The 20028-nt window shown below is 41.0% G+C and overlaps 3 protein-coding genes and 1 long non-coding RNA gene across 10 annotated transcripts; 3 read left to right on the top strand and 1 right to left on the bottom strand.

Annotated features, from left to right (window-relative positions):
* The first annotated feature begins 228 nt into the window (after window positions 1-228).
* On the top strand, window positions 229-835 carry LOC144714571 (uncharacterized). Its single transcript, XM_078589338.1, has one exon. It carries the CDS (start codon window positions 229-231, stop codon window positions 703-705), a length of 477 nt encoding a protein of 158 aa, XP_078445464.1. The 3' UTR covers window positions 706-835.
* A 9-nt stretch (window positions 836-844) lies between these two features.
* Window positions 845-1759, bottom strand: LOC144714570 (AP2-like ethylene-responsive transcription factor TOE2). 4 transcript variants are annotated; one of them, XM_078589337.1, is made up of 2 exons: window positions 1500-1748; window positions 845-1286 (listed from the first exon to the last, which is right to left on the bottom strand). In XM_078589337.1, the coding sequence occupies exon 2, from the start codon at window positions 1275-1277 to the stop codon at window positions 879-881; it is 399 nt and encodes a 132-aa protein (XP_078445463.1). In that variant the 5' UTR covers window positions 1278-1286; window positions 1500-1748; the 3' UTR covers window positions 845-878. The 4 variants fall into 4 exon arrangements, with proteins under 4 accessions (XP_078445463.1, XP_078445461.1, XP_078445460.1 ...); XM_078589335.1 differs by having other exon boundaries at window positions 846-1424; window positions 1500-1759; XM_078589334.1 differs by having other exon boundaries at window positions 846-1430; window positions 1500-1759.
* Window positions 1760-4460: 2701 nt separating this feature from the next.
* Window positions 4461-8799, top strand: LOC144714453 (uncharacterized). Of its 4 annotated transcripts, none has more exons than XM_078589201.1 (9): window positions 4461-4581; window positions 4672-5062; window positions 5139-5259; window positions 6455-6549; window positions 6750-6835; window positions 7058-7167; window positions 7246-7278; window positions 7382-7448; window positions 8522-8799. In XM_078589201.1, exons 1-8 carry the CDS (start codon window positions 4500-4502, stop codon window positions 7436-7438), a joined length of 975 nt encoding a protein of 324 aa, XP_078445327.1. In that variant the 5' UTR covers window positions 4461-4499; the 3' UTR covers window positions 7439-7448; window positions 8522-8799. The 4 variants fall into 4 exon arrangements, with proteins under 4 accessions (XP_078445327.1, XP_078445328.1, XP_078445329.1 ...); XM_078589202.1 differs by having other exon boundaries at window positions 8560-8799; XM_078589203.1 differs by having other exon boundaries at window positions 8563-8799.
* A 1412-nt stretch (window positions 8800-10211) lies between these two features.
* Window positions 10212-13659, top strand: LOC144714504 (uncharacterized). Its single transcript, XR_013584370.1, has 2 exons — window positions 10212-10572; window positions 11690-13659. It is a non-coding gene; the product is annotated as an uncharacterized LOC144714504 (long non-coding RNA).
* Window positions 13660-20028: the final 6369 nt, after the last annotated feature.

Below are 20028 nucleotides of genomic sequence, written 5' to 3' on the forward strand. Positions count from 1 at the left end.
ACATCCAACTGTGACTCGAAGGAAGGCCAAGAAAACGGGTCCGAGCTTGGCTTTTCTTGACTCGAAGTAAAAAGCGCCTTGTTGCAGATCACGCTAGAAACGGACGATACCACCGACAGGCTGAGCGCTCCGATCGTGCCGAGCTGGAATCCCATCTCTCCCAAACCAAAGAACAGCCGAACCGTCAGGCCTCATTCTCGGCGGAGCACCTCATTCTCGGCGGCGACGATGGTGATCTGCGCGGCGAACAGGGCGGCGATGCAGGGGCGTGGCAGCAGCTTCTTCTCGGCGCTGTTGCAGCTCATCCTTTGCCACACCAAGGAATTAGAGGTGGCGATGGAGAAGAAGAAGAAGAAGAAGGCGAAGCAGGGATACGTGCAAGTGAAGGTGGGGATTACGGAGACAGCGGGAGACGAGCTTCCCCGCTTTTCCATTCCGCGCAGTTACCTTCGTAATCCATGGTTCATGGACCTCCTCGAGGCGGACAAGGGCGAGTACCGCTCCCGATCCCGCGAGGAAGAAGACCATCTTCGCTGGTCAGTTTCTGAATTCCTCAACGCCCGCTGGCTCGTTGAGCAGGACGAGCACATCACAGCCTACCTCAGCCAGCCTTCTTTCCGCCCTTCTCGTCGCCCTCGCCAATCCTCCCTCACTTTCTTCTTCTCCCTCTTCACTCCCGGATGCGGATCGCCACGCCTCGACTGATCTTTTACCTTCTCACCATCAAGATCATTACGAGTTGCGTCGTTTGTTTTTGTCTATATTCTTCATACGTTTATGCCTGTTCTTTTAATCTTCTTTTGGGTTTTTTCAAAGAAAGATGTTTGTTGTCATTGATTTGTTGTCTGTCTCCCATTCCTCGCCATTCCTCCCATTACTCACCAGATGTGAGATTCCCATCTGCCTGTTCTTCGGTAGAAGGTGACTCCTCTATACTGGGAACTTCTCGAACGAGGGCCCCTCCGGCTCTTCTTCACCGGCTGCTGCTGCTGCTGGAATTGAGAAGCGACCTTCGGAATCTCGGCCATATCCAATCGATGGAGGATCGAAGCAGATGACGACGACGGCGCGCGAATTCCCGAGCTGAAAACCTCGGAAACTGGGAATAATTGCCTGGTGATGATCTTAGGGTTAGAAGACACATTGTTCACTTCGTCTTCGCCGTAGCCCTCTTTCAAGATCCCAAACGCGAAGGTCGGCGCCGGCGACTTGGTCGAGCAGGAATCTTCATCGCCGGTGATTAGCACGGACGAGTTCGACGTGCCGGAATCCGCCATGAGATTCTCCTGAAGATCGCCGTCGGGAGATGAGAAATTCAGATCCAGCATCTTAAAAACGTTTGCAGGAGAAGTATTCGAAGGAAGATCGTTAGCAGTGTAATCTTCATCGGTAAACATCAATCCAAAGCCAGACGAAATCGCGATCTGAAGCTGAAAACATCAATCGGCGAATCAACGCTGAAAAATCTAAAAATCGGTCAAAGAACTGAAAAAGCTCACCGAATCGGCTTCAAATTCAGCTTCTCGCCAGCCAATCGTCGAATCCCAGAGGTCGCAAACGATTCGCTTATGAAGGACGACGACCGGCGAGAGAAGAACTAGAGAGATGAACTAGAGAGAGAGAGAGTAAAGGCCAGATGGGACGTGTGAAGCAACTCGTACCAAATAAGTGCCGTAAAGTAATAAATAATCGAATTAATGAAGCTTCTGAAACGAATAAATACAAAAATTGTCGGCATCGACGGGCTGCACCGGCCATAGCCGGTGACTCCGGTTGCCAAATATTGTAAGATAATACCTTAAAAAGCGACTAATAACTGCCAGTCCCGAAAAAGAAGTAAATTGATTGGCGAACCCCGTTGACCGTGGCCCACTAGCGAAGAAGAGAATGGTACGAGGGTTAGAAAATAAAATCGCACGGACCGTTGTTCTCCTACCCGGAAGACCTTATAAATGAGAGGGGGGGTATTCAAACGGTAATTCTTTCGCACGTGAGAGAGAACTCCGGCACGTGCGCCAGTGTCGGCACGCTTAAAGGGAAACAACGGGGCCGTCTTCCGACAGTTTTGGAAACCGTCGCCGCCGCCGAGTTTCCCGTTTTAACGGCGCCGCCTTTTACCCCTTATGGAATACGCTATTTTCTGAATTTTTCCCCCTCCGAGAAAGCCTTTTTCGCGATAAATAAATCATTTTTTTTACTTGTCGGCAGGAAAGTTGTACGAGGTTTGGACGAGACGTGTCAACTTTACCGCCGTTCGAGAGACCGTTTCTCTCTCCTGCTTTTTTCGGTCAACGCGCCACCGATGCTGTATCCCTCTCTCTCTGGATCTATCTGGCAAGTGAACTGTCTTGTCCGATTGTGGGCCCCATGCAGCTGTGCTTACGTGGGCCAACCACCATGGTACACGTGTCCACTTGTGGACGGATGACGTTTAGTATGTTCTTTCTCGACTGTCACCACTCCGTCATCGTCCCACGCCCTCGTCCCCCGGGGTATCTCCCCTAAATTCCGACATTTGATGACAATAGGTTGGTCAAGAGGTTTATGGGTTGCTACAGTACCTATTTAAGATGTATTTATTGAGTCCGATATCAACATTCAGCTTTGTCCGAGGGGGATGGATTATTCTATCAAATAACTCCTTTTCGAATATCCAACAATAATAATTTGGGATAAAAATTCATATACTTTGGTGCAATTCATATAGTTTTAAATACACATAAACACTTTATCTCTCGTACTTCATCATTGTTTGTCTGTTGTCTCAAACAAATGGATGATGAAAATGGCAGAAATGACTGGTTCAGTCATTTGTCCACTGGTGTAGACCAAATGGGATTATAAAAATAAATATATACACATATATGTATATATATTATAAGTTTCTCTTTTCTTATGTTTAGGTTATTGTATGTATGGTTTGTTGTTTCGGGGTTGATGGGGCCAAATGGAGACTGTAGACACGCCATTCCAAGGTGGATTTCATGGTCAGTCCTGGTCCGGTCCGAGGTTCAAACTTGGACTGGGACCGGATATTAACTGGCCAAGGACTATACCGGGACCAGATTGAACTCTAGATGAGTTTTCAGCCCTTGCTAAAAATCTAAAATTGGTTAGGGACCTCATATCCATTACCTTACTAGGTGGGATTGTACGCGGATATATATAACAATAAGTTGCTATATTATGAATCTTATAGTTATTTGAGTAGGGTTTGCCATTTTGGACTAGGGACATGTCAGATTGGAATAAACCATGGTCATCAGTACATTTTTGGGTGGACCAGCCCGTCGATCCGAAGCTGATCCGAGGATAAAACCGAGCCGGGACCAAATTTTGCTGGTCCCCCTCATTTTTTTTTTACTTTTCCTATTTGACTTGGACATTGACTAGTCAATGTAGCTAAACCAGGACGGGACGAGACGGCACTGATCTTTAGATAAGGTTTAAGTGCTTGCTAAAAACCGGGACCAGTCCGAGGCTGTCAAACCATACACATGATGCGGTGGGGGAAACTGTGGGCCTTGGGAGGCCCGAGGATTTGGAAGCGAGGCCAAACCTGGAGGGCCAGTCTGGCCCATTAAGATTACCAGTTCACAGTAAAATAGAGAGTATGGTTCTGGGTCGTCCGGGGCGTGGATGATGGAAGGGATGGGACGAAGCTTGTCCCATCTAACGTCCGGAATCAGTCCAGGACGCGGACGAGATGGTGATCTCGTCAGAGACATCTGGACGGGATGGTTTTTTTCAGTCCCAGACCTCAGAACGAAAACCGTCCCGTCTGTTTGTATTTGGACGAATTTTCATTCCGCTCTTCGTCCAACCTTGCAGACGGGACAGTTTTTTCGTAATGGGACGAAAAACCATCCCGTCCGCATCTCTGCACTACACATAAAGTTTAGGGATGTGGAGGGGACGATTTTTGTTCCGGGACAAAAAAATCGTCCCGTCCAAGGGTACGGACGAAATTCGGGACGAAAATTAGTCCAGGTGACCATCAGATGGGACGGAGGAATGTGGACAAAAATCCACCGGGTTCACATCCGACGGTTGATATGTAGCCAGGTGGCCTCGCTATGACAATTTGCATCAAAGTCCCTGTGTTATTTCGCGCATGTAAAATGACGCCGCTCAGAAATAATTGTACATATGTCATTTGCATTCGCTCTCCTCCGTACTTCCCAAAAAAATGTGGAAAAACCTATATTGATATTAAAAAAATATCAAACTATTTTTTTGGTCCGGGATGAGGGACAGGACGGTTTTTCCGGGACGAAAATTCGTTCTGAGAGAACTGAACGGGACGGGTTTGTACCGTCGGACGAAAAATCGTCCTGCACGTCGTCTCACATTGAATACGGACGTCAAGCGGGACGAAATTCGATCCGTTCCGTTCATCGTCAACGTCCGGGACGACCGTCGTCTATATATTTAGAGGGAGAGAAAGGGGGGTAGGTGGGGTTGTGGAGGCGGGAAGAAGGAGAAGAAGAGCTTCGAAAATGGCGAGATTCCTCGTCGTCAACGGCGTGGTTCAGGCGGCGGCGCCGCCTCCCGCCGCCGTGTTCTTGGAGAATGTCTCCGGTGAGCGGCGGATCTCCGGCGATCGGTGAATCTCGCGGTTGAAATTCTCATATTTCTACCGATTAGGTCAAATTCTTGGATCGATTGCAGGTGTTTACACGACGACGAGAACGGACGGCGACGCGTCGGCGGTGTTGTTCTGGGAGAGGCACGTGAAGAGGCTGAGAAATTCGGTCAGGATCTTGGCCGAGCGCGGTGGATTCAGCGGCTCGAGGTTTGTATTGCCTTCGCCGCCCCAATTCCGAGCCCTAGTTGATGAATCTCTGCGGACGGGGCTGCGCCGGGCGCTGGAGAATCGGGAATCGGAGGGGCGGACGGGTGAAGTGGTGATCACGGCGATGATCGCGGAAGATCAAAGATCGGATGGAATGGACGTGATTGTTCATTTTGGGGATTATTCGCCGACTGGATCTGGGACGAGAGTGGCTGTGGCGGGGCGAGGTCGGGACATGGCGGAGGCGAAGAGGACGGCTTGGGTGAGGTGGGCGAGGTGGCGGTTGTGATCTTCTGCTGCGATTGTTCTGAATTTGTTTGTTGTTTTGTTGATTTTGGCGAAGAATTCGGAAGGGAATGGAGAAGCGGCGAGGCCCGATGATTACGGAGCTGCTTTTATCGAATGATGGGGATCGGGTTCTGGAGGGTAGCTTGACGAATTTCTTCGTGGTCTGTCACCGCAAGGTAGGTCTTCCGATTCTGCTCCTCGTTCTTTTTTGATCCGGTGTTCTCCACGGGTTCTCAGGGAGAGATTGAGATTGATATTAGAGGTTGAGATTGATCTTGGGATTGATATTCAGATTGATATTGAGATTCAGATTGAGATTGATATTGAGATATTGTCAAATCAGAAATAGAGACGGATTTTGAGCTTGAGATTGAGGTTGAGCTTGAGACTGAGATCGAGAATGAGGTTGAGGTTCAATTTGAGACTGAGATTAAGATTGAGATTGAAATAGTGATTGTGATAGAGATAGAGATGGAGTTTGAGCTATGGATAGAGGGTCAAAATTAGAAAGAGAAAGATGTAGTTGAAGTTATAGTTAAAGATAGAAATAGAGTTAGAGGTAGACAGGCATTGAGATAGAGATTGAAATGTTGTTTGTGCTATGTATAGATATAGTGAGTCAAAATTAGAGATAGAGATGGAGTTTGAGTTATAGATTAAGATAGAAATAGAGTTAGAGATAGACAGAGAAGGTGACAGAGATAGACATCGAGATCGAGATAGAGATAGAGACTGTAGGTGGTCCTCATGGGCCAATGGGCTCATCTATCATTCGCGCTCTCTATCTGTATCTTTATATCATCTATAGCCCTTTGGAAGGATATGTTCTCCGTCCCTGTTCGATCGAACATCTCTCTCAATTGCTACCCCAAAATGCATACATATATGCACATTTAATATGGATTGAGATAGAGATGAGATAGGAGATGGAAAGAGAGACATCGGTACAGATTGATATGGAGATAAAGATTGAGATAGAGACAAGGATGGGAGAGAGATAGAAGTTGGTGTAGAGATTGATATATATGCACATTTAATATCAATAGAGAAACGTTTCTAGATAGAGGGAGAAATATTCAGATCCTTCTATTTATATGTTCGGAGGATAACGTTAGAGGAAGATAATGCTAGTGAAAGATAATGACGATAACGATAGAGAAAGAGACAGGGTAATGGAGAGAGACAGAGGTACAGATATATCTATATATGGAGATGGAGATTAAGATAGAGAGTGATAGGGATAGAGAGAAAGATAGATTGAATTGGATATGATATTGTTCCAAAAAAAAAAAGATTGAATTGGATATGAAAGATGAGAGAGAGAGAGAGCATACCCTATGAGAGAACTGATCAAATTTGTGCTTAGAACAGGAGGATGGTGATGAATCAGGGGAATCATTAGAAGTACAGACTGCTCCAGTAAGAGATGGGGTTCTCCCAGGAATCGTTCGCGAGCTGATTATAGAGTAAGAATACTACTCTTCAGAGGGCAAGATTATCTTTGCTTAACAACTGTTATAACAGTCGGTTGATAGGTGAGTGCACCAATATTTTCATCAATGATATAAGCACATGATCAAATATGAAACTACTTATAAATTGCTGATTAAGATGACCCTATAATTGCCAGTTTCAGCGGCCTTTCTCATCATTGTTTGCGTCTCAGGATTTGTTCTAAAAAGGGGATACATTTTCGCGAGACTGCGCCATCCTGGGCAGAGCGAGAACTTTGGGAGGAAGCCTTTATTACCAGTAAGGTTTCGCGCATATTTTGCTTAATTGATTCAGACGAGTGCTAAAACACCAAATATAAAACAACCAAATATAATGTCATTTCTTCTACCATCCACTTTGTCTCTCTTTAACTTGATCAATCTCGTAATGAAGAGAATCTCTATTTTCACAGCTCATAGGTTTTAAGGTTGCTTTTGATTCCCTGAAAAAACAAATTTGTTTTCTGAGCATTTTCTGTAGACAGTTTGAGGCTTCTGGGGCATGTTGAAATGGTCGAGGTTCCGAGACCATGGGAGGATTTAGATTCCAAATCCTGGGAAGAAGTTTCCTGGGAAATGAAGCAGTTCAATGTAAAAATATTATGTTTTCTTCTTTTTAAAATTATTTATCTGAGATTCAGCTTAAAATTGTTGAATTTTGGAAAATAGGAGGGTCCTGGTGCAATTACCTCCCAGATAAAGGTATCGAAGTTGCACCTTTCTTTACCCTGATGGGAGAACATTTCTAGAGTGGGAAAGATGAAGCAAAAATGAATTCTGTTCTATTCTGCTATATTTTTTTCAGAGGGAACTTGCAGAAGCAGTGGCAGCTGAAGGTCTCCCCCTGGCCAATTTTCTGTAATACATCTTTGGTATATCTCTCTCTCTCGATCCATTAATGTATCTATCTGTCCATATCTCTCTCCTCGGCAACATTGTACAATGCATCGGCAGTTAACTTAAATTTTTAGGGTCCCATGAGTGCCATTCATCAACATTAAAAAACAAAACTGCAAACAATATACTTTGATAAAGTTTATTTTTGGAGAAATATATTTTGAATGATTCTTCAAATGTTTTGGTGAATGCTTGAATTAGATTCAAGCACTTACCAACTGTGCCAGTCATCAACCATCAAAAGAAGACTGGAAGTAATATACTTTGATAAAGTTCGTTTGGACGGAGAAATATAATTTGAATGATATATTTGGGTTGATCTTCCCTCTTTTCTTAAAAAAAACTGATGGTGTCTACAAATGTTTTTGGGGAATGCTTGAAATCGATTCTTTCATCTCTGGAAGTACACATCAACATGATTGTGATGATTTTGGATGTTCATGGAAATAAAAAATATTTCTCAAATATTAGTTGAGAAATATAAAAGAATCAGTTGGACCACTTTATGTTTCTCAAAAATTAGTATCTTCCAAATGACTAAGTATAGACTTTGGTTACAAAATCTTTCAGACTTCGAAGTCTACGAGTTAACATTGAGTTCACCCAGGAATTTTCCCTTGAACCGAAGCCATCTTGAAAGTGACAAAACTCAAAACTGAGGAATTCACATCAGACTAGAACGTCCACACTGGCAGACTAATTATGTAGAAGTCACAAATGAATATTATATATTGAGATTAATCTCCACTGAACATAAAAAAGAAATGGACTAAATGTTATTGCTGAATCAGATATCTAGCTTAGACATAAGACAGGTCATGAACTCGTCTCCAATAGACAAAAGCAGCTTCTAAATTAACAAAAACAATAGAATATCCTAACTTTCTCATCTCCAGATTAACCAAAGAACTATCTGTACATAAATCTCTGTGGCACAGAATCTTCAACCAATCTTCCAATAAACAGCCACTTTCTTTCCATGTTATCTGTTGCTCAACCTTTCATTATATCACACTCATTCTCTCTGTCTCTGTCTCTGTCTCTCTAGTTATCGGCAAATAGATAAAAAATGTCTGTTTCCATCAGAAGCAATGGAGGATACAGAAGCTCTTCAAATGGATTGGAGGTGGTAATGTGGCCTTGGCAGCAGGTGGAGATCATACAAGTCATGACTTGATTCTCCTTTTTCCCTCTCCACACCAAAGCTTATTATGAAACTACCCAATAAAGGAATGGATTTGATTAATTTACTTGGTGGGTGTGTTGGCTTAGTGGACATTGTTGACTCAATCTCAAAAAAGTCAACAAGGTATTTACCTGAGATTATTTACCAGTGTGGTGGCTTGAATGAACCAAATAAACAGCAAGTGAGATAACAATAAGGAATTTCCAGTATAAAGTAGAGTCCACAAATTGAAGAAATATCTTTTTTTCAAAGGGATCGAAAAAAAAGTTGAAAATAATATCTCTGTCAGCTCAGTTTCCAAATAATTTGTGATGATCATCACTGAGGCCGGATTCCTGAATATTAGAATTGACACTACCATTGCCCCAGCTCCTTTGGCATTCCCAAGCACCAACATGAAAAAAATATATAAGTAATGTCTACATTTGCACAGTTATGGAAGTCTGTAATACATTTCCCTTTTCCATAGGCATGGAGGAGGGAGCCTGCGTATATATTTGGGTATATTTTGGCTGGTTTCTTATGGAGTGCTTATGACATTGCACATTAAAAATCCCTCTCTCGACCGACTACAGCCACAGCTGAGCTTGTCATATAGGCATCAAGATTAAGCGCATTGAAAAACTAAATTGGTCGGACATGTTTATAAAATATATTTTCAGAATAGTCGGAGAGAGAACCGCCGTCCGGAAATTATCAAAAGCTGAATAAACAAGCTTAAAGGGCAATGTAACGTGGAATGAGAGAGTAGCTGGCATTTGATGATTCAGGAGTCAAGATTTTTATTTTTGCAAACGTTGGAATGGTTTATTTTCTTCCTAACAATTGATATTTTTCTTCATTTAATATAGCAACACCGCATTAAACACTATGCTGTATCAGTTTCTACGTCCAATTCACAGTTGCAGCACAACAGGCAGAAGGTAAAACCCAAAGAGGGGTTTAAGAACATTAATATGATCATGAAATCAAAATCTCGGTTTCAGCTCTTAGGTCATCATACGTTTATCTTACATTGATTACCGAGCTGATAAAATCAAATTTTAATTATGCTGTAAAAAGATGAATACCTATTAAAAGAAAAGAAAGATGGTTTGTCTATCATTAATAATTCAATTAGTCCTCCCGTAGATCAAAATGAAATAAATAGAAAGATGAATACCCAAAAAACGATTTTTTTTAAAGAAACCCAAAAGAAGATCTAAAACAGAGGCGCAAACGTTTTCTTTGTCCCAGGTTAACATTGAAGTCGACGAAGAATGCATACAAAGTATGCGACCCAATTTGTAAGAGACCGCCAAACATTTGCTAAGAATCAATATTCAGTGAAATAAATAAAAAGGATGAGGACAACTTTTTATAAGATATACAGTCTGGAAGGGAAACATTAAAGGTCATAAGAAGCTCCCAAGCAGTAATAAGATTCATAAAGAGTTAATCAATCATTTTTAATGATTAAACGAAGAATATGGCCCACTAGTTACGAACGCGTTACGAACGCGTATTTACAAACGCGTTACAAGTATTACATTTGTGTATAAGGAGGAGGAGAAGGTGGAGGAAGATGGATTTGTGTTAACGCATTACGAACATGTTACAACTTACAAACGCGTTACAATCGTTACATTTGTGTATTCTCCTCCTCCTCCTCCTCCTCCGCCTTGTACACAAACGTAACAATTTTAACGCGTTAACACAAATGCATCCTCGTCCTCCTCCTCCTCCTCCTTGTACAAAAAGTTATAGTTCGATATTCTCCAAAACTTTTCGCAGACCTCCTCTCGTACCTTCATCTTGTACCAGAGGAAGGAAGAGACGGCGATGGAGAAGAAGAAGGCGAAGCAGGTGCAATTGAAGGTGGGGATTGCGGAGAGAGCGGGAGAGGAGCTTCCCCAATTTTCCATTCCGCGCAGGTACCTTCGTAACCCATTGTTCAGAGACATCCTCCAGGCAGAAGACCATCTTCGCTGGTCAGTTTCTGAATTCCTCAACGCCCGCTGGCTCGTTGAGCAGGACGAGCACATCACAGCCTACCTCAGCCAGCCTTCTTTCCCCCCTTCTCGTCGCCCTCGCCAATCCTCCCTCACTTTCTTCTTCTCCCTCTTCACTCCTGGATGCGGATCGCCACGCCTCAACTGAGCTTTCCCTTCTCCTTAATATCTTCTTGCAAATAGAACATTAATAACTTTCCATCGTCATCATCATCATCATCATCATCACTAGTCAACAAGTGATGATCGGCGAAAGGTAGATGGGGCAGAATTATTTTCCATCACCATCATCATCATCATCATCACCTATCAACAAGTGATGATAGGGGAAAGGTAGACGCATCAGATTTATTTTCCATCATAATCATCATCATTTGTTTTCTTATAACTTTAATACTTCACATAAAAGTATCTAGTGGATATAGGAAAATCGTCAGGTGGTGGAAACATAAGAATGATAAACTTAAATACTAATTCAAAATAACCCCGATCTTTGTACTCTACCTCCTTTAGTGGTTCTTGGTTGTGGTTTTTCATCCTTGTCATTTGTTTTACCCTGAGCTTATTATACGATATTAAAAAACACCACCGGCGTTCTAGGAAAGATAAGAATGATGAGTAAAAAATTACATGCAAGTAAGGAACAGAATACGACCCTCAGAAATAGAGGAAAATAGGTACAGAAATGTATAACATATTGTTGAATCCAAATGATAAAAATGTCTTCACTAGAAGAGGAAAAGCAACATATTAGAGCGAGGGAGCAACAATGGTTAAAATGGAGACGACGAATCCATAGGACAAGAACTGCTGAGCCTGTAGTTGTACAATGTTAATAAATATTTATTTTTCTCGCCTCAGAAACATCCTATTTCTTGAGCCATAAATGGAGAGTTGGGGTCTCATCATTTTATATTATGTGTTCCTTTCGGTTTTCCCATGATACCGCTCAGTACGAGGAGCAACAGAGCCAACATATCAGTGTTTCAGTACCTTATTAAATGTTTTTTTTTTTTACTTTTCATTTTGTCTTTTGCAGAACTACATAAAAACCTAGTATCGGGAACTTCTGAATGGCTCCTATGATTCTTAATATTCTTCACAATGCCTGGACCCAACATATAGGAGAGATGATCATAACTATTGTGAGTAAATAAGTTTTAATTCTCTTATATCACTATTCTTGAAATACCAGATATTTCTACAAGATTGAATGACAATAAGAAGTGCATGAATGGATGTTCGTTTTAAAGAGATAATGGACGATATATTTATTGCATAACAAAGAGAGGAAAAATATTTCAGAGAAACTTAAATTAATTTAAATATATCATTTATGTTGAATATGAATAAAAAATTAGAGATGGAAACGGCACGTGAACTAACTGGTATAGTTCAACAAATTAGTTCAGGCCAACTACTTTCAATACATGTTGAAGATGTTGGAAAATGTGACTTTTTTCACCTAGGTCCATATGCTAGAGTACTTGAAAAAAATTGCTAATAGCCTTTTTTACCCTTACGGAATGTTAATACTTATCATGAATGCCATGTCATATTAAAAGAGGATATAATATTATATTTTCACGTAGGACATCTCTGAGATACTAGTACTTAGCACAACTCATAAGGAAGTTCTGTTAATGTATAATAACATAATTGAGCAATGGATACATTAATATTTAACTAAAACATATCTTGAGGCATGAAAAGGCGCTCCTTCTCCCAAGGTACCAATTTTGGCGTACAACTTGCAAAAATGTTTCATACTCTTGCATAATGTGTCCACTGTAAATCATTTGAAGATGTAATGAGATCTCATAATCTTACGTAGATGATAACCCAGATCATGTGATGTTAGGTTGGATAAGAGAAAATCAAAAAAAGACTATAGTTTGAGCAGCAACATATGATCCCACTCAATTGAACATGCAAGATAAATACGGAACACTCACCCTATATGCCATAACCAGTTTGTATATTATGCCTGCCGCGTGCTGGAGGTAGAAGATGATGCAACGTCAGATGTTTTGGTTCAAATATGACCTAAACTTCAATGGACTTTAGGGTCTACCAGCATGCCTACACACATAAAATATGAACATGACTCACATATGCCTGTGCGATCTTGAGAATTTGCGAAGGAGGTAGAAGAAAGGGAGAAGAGAGAAGGAGAGGACACAGGGAGGAGAAACGGCCTAAGTCGAAGATCTTTATTTAATCTGCAAGCCGAACTCCAAACATTGTGTTTGTATTATAATGATATTAATAGTCGTTATATCGTTAGTTACTACGTTTTAATCATAGCCGTTATAACGATATATAACGGCTATATTAAGACAAATTCTAGCCGTTGGATCTGTTTGCATGTCTACTTTTGATCCTATTTCTATGTTAAGTCCTTTCTATGTTTAATCCTGACCGTTCTATGTTTGAACTTATATTTGATTCTAATCGCTAACTTCCATAAAAGATATAGGGGCACGTGGCATAATTTTACTACTCTAATCTTTTATGTTAAGTCCTATTGGTCCATACCTGTCGATATGATGCCACGTGGTCTGTCGAACTTGCACTGATGTGTTTAGGAGTTTTTAACTCCTTTATCAATGCCGGTAATAAGATATCTTGCACGGCCCGCCGTGACCGTAATGGCAAGAACAGCAGGTTAGAGCTGTCGTGGCATGTTTTCATTCTCAAATGAGATGATAGAAAAAATAATGGGAGAAAAAGGATGACCCACATCACCAATCAGTCCGGGGATGATGGAAGTTAAAAGTCGTGTCAACCCGCACGCGATTTTCATGCGCTATTCTTCATCCGGCGCACAATTATCTTTCAATTCTCACTCTTTTTAAGGGGAAAACCGAAGAAAATTATCTGCAATAGCGGTGCAATTTGCTTAGCATCCATGGTGACCAAGTGGTTTTTCCTAGTTCTTTGCATTTCTTCTCTGCTAGCAGTCTTGTGGGACATGGAAATAACTTTAAGTACTGATCTTCAAATGAACTTTACCTCGTGGGACCTGATAATAACTTTAAGTACCAATCTTCAAATGAATTTATCTCGTGGAACGTGAAAATAACTTTTAAGTTTCGATCTGCAAATGAACTTTATCTCGTGGGACTCTAAACCCACTGATCTTGCAATTACGGTCACAATATCCCTTTGTATCCTTGCCATTCAAACCACATCCAACGGCGCAAAATTTTATCATCATTTCCCATCCAAGGAAATGAGTTTGGCAATCATTAATGACTTTTAGCCCTTACTCTACGTCTGAGGTCGGCTCGGCATTTGAGCTGTTCTATCGCCTTCTTCCTTTCCTTGTCTTCAATAGAATTTCCTTGTAAAGAATCACTCATTTGTTGATTTGAGTGATAAGAGATGAAGCAGGTGGACAAGAGGAAGAGGTAGAAGAAGAGAGAAGTAGAAGAGTGAGAAGTGAGAGGAGAAGAATAAGAAGATATATTTCAGAAAACCGCAACAAAATGAGTTAAAAACTTCCAGTTTTATAGGTGTTGTGTAGGTACGGATGTAACTAGCCGTGATTAACGGCTAGTTAGGATCATATTGTGGCCTTTCATCATATCCGTTGTATCGGAGTGAATTCCCGAGTTGTTGACGCCTGGGTCTTCCATATTCCTTGTGTCCTCACTATTTTTTTGGCTTCTACTCATCGGTGAATGATGTAGCCTAGAAGCCCATTTACTAAGGACCATTTGCAACTTGTGGCCCAAGAAGGAGACTCTTTTAGAACTGACACAATCTGCAGAAATTTACCTAGAGCCCCCCAAATCCTCTGAGATGATCTTCTGACACGATTTTCTCTGACAATATCTTCTCACAGATTTTCTCTGAAATGATCTTATGCCAGAATCCTCTAACAGATTCTTCTTCTGCCAGGATACCTGCTCTAACTTGTTAGAGCTGCATATCTTCTGTTTTGTCCCATCGGAATCTTCTTGAGACACACAAAAATATCTTGACAGCTTCTATAGGACCCCAACATCTGCAGGATATCTCTGCTCAGGCATGCCAAGCTTCTTATCCTCTGTTTTAGATTGTCAGAATTATTTTTTTAAACGTTTTGACTAGTCATTACATGGATACAGTCATTATGGACGACCTTGCACTTGTTGTGGCTTATATGAGGCCTCCATGTACCCATGAAGGATAATTAATGAAGTATATTATTTTGTTCAAACTGTTGTTTCTCCCCTCTGAGTGTTCTCTTTGTTAGAGAGTGCTTTGCTGTTTGTGGATTCAAATGCAACCCCGTGTGGACTCAAGGGTTGGAGAAGCTAGTTCTATGGACTCAAGACCTAGCTCCTTCAATTAGAGCAAGGATTGTGGATTCAAGTCCTGTTCCTACATTGGTCGTGTACTAACTCTGCGTTAGTGAAAGCCGGTGTAGATCTGATGACTGTTCTCTACTCGACATATCTTTGAGATTTTCATCACACTAGCGCAGGTAAACGATTGCTTTGGCAGGAGGTGGGGCACATAAATCTCGTAGAGTTCTTGATTTACGGATGGAAGTTTGTGTTTTTTCATCAAACGAACACTATTCGTTGATGAAGGAATAGAGGGAAAATTTCGTTCGCGTTCATTTTCGGTTGTTCGTGTTCGTTCCCGAACAAACACAAATGCTATGCTTTTTAAAAATGGTAAAAATGTATGATGAGAGAGATAGAGAGTATTAAGGAGATGTGTCAGAAGACTAAGTCAGAAGTCGCAACGTCGCCGCCGCCGCCACCAAAGCATTGCACATTGATAAGCCAAAAATAGGGGTGAAAATTACGCAAATTTTTTAGCCCTTGTCGTTGTGAATTTTTGGCTTATGCAATAAAATTTATAAAACTCTACTTAATATGTATAGTGATAAGTATGAGTGTCGTCCAAGGGAGGCAAGTAGGAATTTCAATTTGATTTTATTTTTGGTGTTTTAGATCCTAATTAGAGTGAATTTGATCTTCAATGAGGATCAAGTCACCCTAATTAGGTGAGAATTTAGAGAGGGGGGTAGAAGAGATGAGATGAAAAGAAGAAATGTGGGCTCTAGATTGAATTAATTGATCCAATTGGATGGATCAAAGAATTCAATTAGAGAGGTTGGAAGAAATTTTTGATTTAAGTTTTGGTTGGTTTTGAGAATTTGCTAAATTAGAAATAAAAAGGGAAATCTTAATCTCCTAATAATTAAAACTAAATTTTTTAGAGTTTTCTTTTGGAATGCAATTGAATGCCAAGGTAAATCCCTCAATTTCTCCTCTCAATCCTAATCAGGGCTTGTACATGCCGCTCAAGCCAAGCGATTTAGAAGTTCAGATCAGAATAGAGATGAAGAAACAAACAACTTAACCTAATTCATTCAAAATGCATAAAAGTTCAAATACAATCAAGGAAAAAAGTACCAGATAACTTGATCCAGGGTGGGACTCCTCTCTGTCTTGCAGCTGTGATAGAGAACCATCAAGAATGAGCTCCCCCTCTCGAAATTTAGCTTTTATACTTAGGTTATATGGTAAAAATTACCATTTTACCCCCGTTTAGTACTTAATATTTATCTATCAATGTAAGCTGGATCTGAATGATCCAACCGTACAGATAGAAAGAGGGGATCAAGACGAACAAATCCATAAAACAATCATCTCAATCAGACTTCAGGATCAAAAGTTATTAATAAATCAATTTTAAACCAATTTAATCCATTGGATTTAAAATTGATTTATTTATTAGTTTCGTTTTTAAACACGCAATGACGTGTCACTCTCTCATTGGCTGGCGCATTTTGAATCCTCCTTTTTGCAGAAAAGTCCTTAAAAAGCCTGGAATTGCTTTTGGACGCCGCCCAAAAATAATTGCGTATACGCCCCTGGCACACTCTCTCTCCTCCGATTTCTCCTAAAAAATTAAAAATATATATTAAAAATTGCAATAAAACCCTGTAAAATTTTAAATTGGACCTTTACGCCTACAGTGGCGCCAGAGAGCTGTTTTCAGGGTCTTTTTGCAACGAAAGTTTGCAAAAAGGCCCTTGAAAGTTCGAAAATAATAAAAATACTTCTTTTTCTATTATAAATATACTTTTTTTCCTTGAAATAAATACATTTCCTCTTCAAATAAATCTCAGAAAAATCCTAAAAATTAGTGAAAAATTCTAGAAAATTCTAGAAAATTCTAGAAATTTCACTGATTCATTCCCATGCTGATAAATGTCGAAGTAAAATATTAAATATGCCATTTTCATTCAAAAATAATTATTTCGAGCTTCAATAAATCCTTTAAAATTCATAGAATTAACATAAAATTAGGGAAAAATCAGAAATCACTAGAAAACACTATTTTCATGTAAATATATGATAACAACCCCATTCTAAGCTCTTTAAATGCATAAAATCATGCTAATAACATGAAATAAAGACAGAAATTAGGGTGTTATTACACACCATAACATGTCATGATTATCCATCATGATTAAATTATCAGAATTCATTTGAATTTATTAAGAACATTTTATGGTGAAGGAACATCCGTTCTTATAAATACTCATGGATATCCTTCTCAAGGGATATTAGATTTGGTTTTCATTCCTTATCTTTTTACTCTCTCTTTCATTTTCATCATTGATTTCTCAAGAGAGAGAGAGAGACATAGAGCAATGGGAGAGGGAGAGCATGGATAGAGGGAGGGGACTGGGGAGAGAGAGAGAGAGAGAGAGAGAGAGAGAGAGAGAGAGAGAGAGAGAGAGAGAGAGAGAGAGAGAGAGAGAGAGAGAGAGAGAGAGAGAGAGAGAGAGAGAGAGAGAGAGAGAGAGAGAGAGAGAGAGAGAGAGAGAGAGAGAGAGGGGAGTGGGGAGAGAGAGAGGAGAGCTTACATGGTAGAAATGGGTTCGGGGGGAGAGAGAGAGAGGGCATTGTAGAGTGAGTGAGTGAGTGAGGGAGGGAGGGAAGAGGTTGGGGCATGTGAGGCGGGAGAGGAGGGCGGGGAAAGAGTGGGAAATCCCCGTTAATAATTAGTAATTTATATTACATTACCTTGGGAATACTACCTGCTCGCCAACCTATCTGATTTGGACCGTTTGTGTACGTGTTTTTGTTCGTGAAACATTTTTTCCCAACCCTAGCTTTCCTCCACTTGTGTGTTCTTTAAGGTCAAAAATTGGGCAAACATTGGCCAATTTTGTCCAAGCTTAGGCAATGCATACGTTTAAGTCTCTGCTTTAAATCTTCTTTTGCCTTTTTTTAAAGAAAGATGTTTCTTTTGGGTAGTGATCTTTCTATTTACTTTGTTGTGAGATAATGACAAAATAATTGAGGCTTTCTTGATCAACCTATTTTACAGTGGACTTAACTTTTTTATTTTATCAGCTCGGTAATCAATGTAAGACCTTAATTTGAGATTTTATTTCATGATCATAGTAATGTTCTTAAACACCTCTTTGCTCTTTAATTTTTGCCTGTCATACATCCAACTGTGAATTGGATGTAGAAAGTAATTCTGCATAGTGTTTAACCATGTATCGCTCTATAAATGAATAAAAACCTCATTTACCAGGAAAAAAAGAAACCATTTCAACGTTTGGAAAAAAATGTGAGTTATTCGTCCTTCCATGCTACATTGCCCTTAAAACTTGATTTTTTGCCTTTTTGTAGTTTACGGACAATGGTTCTCTCTTCCTTCCCCCTCCAATCTCTCTCCAATTGCATTCCATGTTTATAGTTGTTAGGCTTTTTGTGCGGATTTTAAACTATGTCTCTATCTGTGTATAAGTATGTCCTCATTACTATTTGGATTGCAGTAGATTAAAAAGGCCAGTGGCAGGTGTTGATGGGAAGTGTATAAGAACAACATCCTGCTTTAAAGATGGCATCCTCGCTATCAGCTATAGTTATTAACGCAGTCGGTAAGCTGATGACTCTCAATATTTCATCAAATATTAATGAGTTCTTGAGCATAAAAGTATTCATTGCATCCATTTAATCGATATTTGTTGTCATTCATATGCATTAGTTTTCCAACTTACTAACCCCACTTGATTCTTTGAATCAAGTGGGGTTAGTAAGTTGGATTAAGGATCCAAAGAAAGAGGAACTTGATCAAGAAGAGCTGGCGAAAAATCAAGAAGAAAGAAGCCCTAATTTCTCCACTAAGCATGTTTTAAGAGAAACCTATAAATAGCCTCTTAAGGGCTCATTGTAGGTGGTCCAGAATTTCTCTCAAGGAAGCTAGGGCTTGGAGAGGAAGGATTTCTGCAGACCCTCCAAGGCTTATGAGCATTGGAGCTGGGAGACAAGCAAGCTGAGGAGTAGCTGGAGCACGACGATCGTCATCTTGCCGGAAGGGCGTGACACAAGGTGGTGTGAGAGTTTCAGTTTCAGTTGGTGCATCCTCTCCCTGCAAAGACAATCGAGGTTGGAGGGGAAGGTGCTGAGTGGTACCTCCCTGTTGTTCCAAACGAGATTGTTCATCTTCTAGTTTGATCTTTGGGTTCTTTGTTTGTTCAGATTGATTTTCCCTCTCGTTTTTCTGAAAATCTAAACTGTTCTTCAGCAAATTCTGTGAAATCGACTCCTGCAAGAGGGCCTAGGCAGCTAGCAACCAAGGCCACCGCTTAGGTTGCCAGCAGGCCGAGCTTCCTGCAGCCACCGCAGCACGCAGCCAAGGCCGCGCGCAGCACCGCTGCACGCAGCAGAGGCTGCGCGCAGCTAGCTGCGAGCCGCCCAGGCCGTGCCCGCGCGCAGGTAACTGCCTGCGCACAGGCCAGCCATCCCGCGCGCAGGCAAGCAACCCCACGCGCAGTTAGCTGCCTGCGCACAGGCAGCCGCGCTGTGCGCAAGCAGCAGCCTGCGCATAGGGAAGCCATCCAGCGCGCAGGCAGCACTTGCGCATGGGCAGCAACCCCGTGCGTGAGCATTCACCTGCGCACAGACCGCACCTGCGCGCAAGGTGTTTGCTCCTTTGCCTCAAAGGGCAAGAGCACACCGTCAGCAGGAAATTCTCTGATGACGGCTCTGTTCAGATAAGTTTTACAAAGAATAATTTGTAGAACTTAACTGAGGTTAGTTTAACTGAACATTAAAGCTGAAATTAAAAATCTTGAACTGATAATCTACAGTAAACTGAAAAGAATTTTCTGCTGTTTTCTCTGCTCCCTGTGGATCGACCCTTACTTGCCCTAAGGCTGTGAGGTTATAAGTATTGTTGCATAAGCTCAATCCTCACATGATTTAACTGATAAATAACCAGTAAAAACACCCAAAATTTGAGCTTATCATAAGCTCTTGAATCTAATTCAAGCATTCCCCAGAACATTTGTAGGTGTCATTCATTTTTTTCTGTAGAAAAAGAGGGAGGATTACCCTTAACTGGTCA

This window comes from Wolffia australiana, chromosome 17, assembly GCF_029677425.1.
Source record: "Wolffia australiana isolate 7733 chromosome 17, ASM2967742v1".
NCBI classification, from domain to species: Eukaryota; Viridiplantae; Streptophyta; class Magnoliopsida; order Alismatales; family Araceae; genus Wolffia; species Wolffia australiana.

What these genes read in the sequence shown, in the direction of transcription:
- LOC144714571 (XM_078589338.1), top strand. Translation starts at nt 229, where the DNA reads ATGGTGATCTGCGCGGCGAACAGGGCGGCGATGCAGGGGCGTGGCAGC.
- LOC144714570 (XM_078589335.1), bottom strand. Translation starts at nt 1,397, where the DNA reads ATGTTTACCGATGAAGATTACACTGCTAACGATCTTCCTTCGAATACT.
- LOC144714453 (XM_078589201.1), top strand. Translation starts at nt 4,500, where the DNA reads ATGGCGAGATTCCTCGTCGTCAACGGCGTGGTTCAGGCGGCGGCGCCG. An exon ending in AAGAGGACGGCTTGGGTGAG is followed by an intron (nt 5,063 to 5,138) that starts GTGGGCGAGGTG and finishes ATTTTGGCGAAG; the next exon opens with AATTCGGAAGGGAATGGAGA. An exon ending in GTTCGCGAGCTGATTATAGA is followed by an intron (nt 6,550 to 6,749) that starts GTAAGAATACTA and finishes TTTGCGTCTCAG; the next exon opens with GATTTGTTCTAAAAAGGGGA.